Source organism: Conger conger, chromosome 12 (genome assembly GCF_963514075.1).
Source record: "Conger conger chromosome 12, fConCon1.1, whole genome shotgun sequence".
NCBI classification, from domain to species: domain Eukaryota; kingdom Metazoa; phylum Chordata; class Actinopteri; order Anguilliformes; family Congridae; genus Conger; species Conger conger.
The window spans coordinates 43779228-43781727 of NC_083771.1; the positions used below are offsets into that span (position 1 = coordinate 43779228).

General features: G+C 47.8%; 1 protein-coding gene across 2 annotated transcripts in view; it reads left to right on the plus strand.

Annotated features, from left to right (window-relative positions):
• The window catches only part of ctif (CBP80/20-dependent translation initiation factor), a 94148-nt gene that overhangs the window by 19030 nt on the left and 72618 nt on the right, over positions 1 to 2500 (plus strand). For both annotated transcript variants that reach the window (XM_061263549.1, XM_061263550.1), the window contains exon 6: positions 3 to 78. In XM_061263549.1, coding sequence (XP_061119533.1) covers positions 3 to 78 — 76 coding nt within the window. The remainder of the gene's footprint in view (positions 1 to 2; positions 79 to 2500) is intronic.

The following is a 2500-nucleotide window of genomic DNA, read 5'->3' on the forward strand; positions in this document are numbered from 1 at the left end:
AGGATGATGAAGGGTCAGTTCGACGATGACGACGGGATTGACCTGAATGACATGGAGAAGTTCCTGCCGGGCCTGACGGTGAGTGTGGGGCTGCGCTCCCAGCTCGCTCCCTGGCTGAAATCAGGCCTGCTGGCTGTCAGCCATTACGTGGAATTAACCAGGGCGCCGGTCCAATCAGTGTCGCTCGTGTGGCCGTTGCCAAGACGACGAGCCTACATAACACAATCATCTGCCTTGTGACGGTGTGTGTGAGTGTGTGTGTGTGTGTGTGTGAGTGTGTGTGTGTGTGTGTGTGTGTGTGTGTGTGTGTGTGTGTGTGTGTGTGGGATGACTTCAGACCGTCACCTCGCCACCCTGATGACCTGCCAGGCTGCAGACTGCCTTCATGTTCATAAGATAGTCCAGGGCCCTTAAGCTGGTTACACGCACCGCGCTGTTCTCCACGATTCCGCCCACGCAGACAAAATGTCCGAGTCGTAGAAGAGTTCTCGTTGCGAGCCGAAATCGGCAGTCCTGGATCTCCGTGCGACATACTCAACAGACAGCCGATTTACTAAATCTCCCCCTCTGACTGAAGACTGACAGGAGAAGGCCATTATGCCCTGCTTTTCATAGCCATGGATGTCAGTGGCTATTGGTCAACGTTTTCAGATTGCTCACAATACTAGCTGCTGCTGCTTGGCAGGGCACTGCTTTTGTAAATGGATAACGGTTGTTGTGGCCTTATTGATGAGAGTGTGATACCTTCTCCTCACTGGCTAGGGCACTTGCATAATGACACATTTGATTGTTCGCTCCACAGTAATGGTGTGTGTTGCACCTCGACCTGATGTCGACTTTATAACGTTTGACTTCATTTTTGGGTTTCCGTGATTTATTAGTCCATTGTTATTTGATTTTGAGAGGCCCTACGAACTTCATCAATCGGCAGCAATAAAATATCTGAACATTTGCGGCTTTTGTTTGGAAAACTGAAAAATGAGGTGAGAGCCCCCTCTAGTGGTGGGAGTGGTACTGCGCCACACTGTGTCTCTGTATTTATAGACTGCCTTCTGGCCTTTCTGGATTTTTGATGTACCATAGCCACTAGGCTACAGGCTGCCCCTAAACAGCAGACATCACATGCTTGGAGCAGATTCTGGTCTGTGCTTCACCAGGTTGATAGTGGAGGTTGTGGGAATTAGAAACGGTGCATGAAAGTGGCCATTCCAACAAAGATTTCTCATTGAAATATAAAATCTATATAATTATATAATTATAAGTATGCTCTCTACATTTGTTCAAAAACTATTTTCCTCAAGTGCTTAAATCTATCTATATGAGACTATGCTTGTACAAGCACTTTGTTGGGGGTAATTGATGCTGTATTTTTACGCCCTATGGTTAAACAGGGACATCTGGTGGAGAAATATAGTATGGCATGTTATTTTGCTCTGCATAGAATGTACTTTCCAGTACCAGGAAACTTCTGATAAAGATAAAAATTATTTGAAAACTCCCAACATTTCTTTCTTTTTTCATATCTTCCTTCTTGACAGGTCATATACAAAAAAAACTGCATTTGCGCTCTCGAGAGAATGCTAATTGCGTTCCATTGTATTTATCTACGCTGTGGTGTAGTTACAGATCGCTGTTTAAACAGTAAATGGTCTGCATCTATTCAGCACTTTTATCCAAATTGCTTTGCAATTCACGCCTCTCGTTCACCCATTCACACACACTCACTCACTCACTCACTCACTCTCTCACACACACACACACACACACACTCACTCACTCACTCACTCACTCACTCACTCACTCACTCACTCACTCACTCACACTCACTCACTCACTCACTCACTCACTCACTCACTCACTCACTCACTCACTCACTCACTCACTCACTCACTCACACACACATACACTCTCACACACACACACTCACACACACACACACACACACACACACTCCCCGACACTGATGAGCTGCCAGGCCAGGCACGGGCCACCTCGTCTGGAGCCACTGGGGGTGAGGGGGTCCTGTGTGGGGACACTGGGGCACCTGCTGAATGTCCATTTTTGGACGGAGAGAGAGAGACGGAGAGAGAAATGGAGAGAGGGAGAGTGAGTGAGAGCAAGATGTAGAGGGAGAGGGAGCGAGATGGAGAGAGAGACAGACAGAGAGTTGCAGAGACAGAGAGACGGAAATAGAGATGGAGAGAGAGACGGAGAGAGACAGGGAGAGAGGGAGGGAGAGAGATGGATAGAGAGAGACGGAGAGAGAGAAAGGGAGAGAGACGAGAGAGAAAGGGAGATTGACGAGAGACGGGGAGAGAGACGGAGAGAGTGAGAGAGAGATGGAGAGAGAGAGAGAAAGAGAGAGACAGGGAGAGAGAGATGGATAGAGAGAGACAGGGAGAGAGAAAGAGAGAGAGAGAGAGAGAGAGATGGGGAGAGAAACGGATAGAGAGAGAGAGACAGGGAGAGAAACGGATAGAGAGAGAGAAAGAGAGAGACA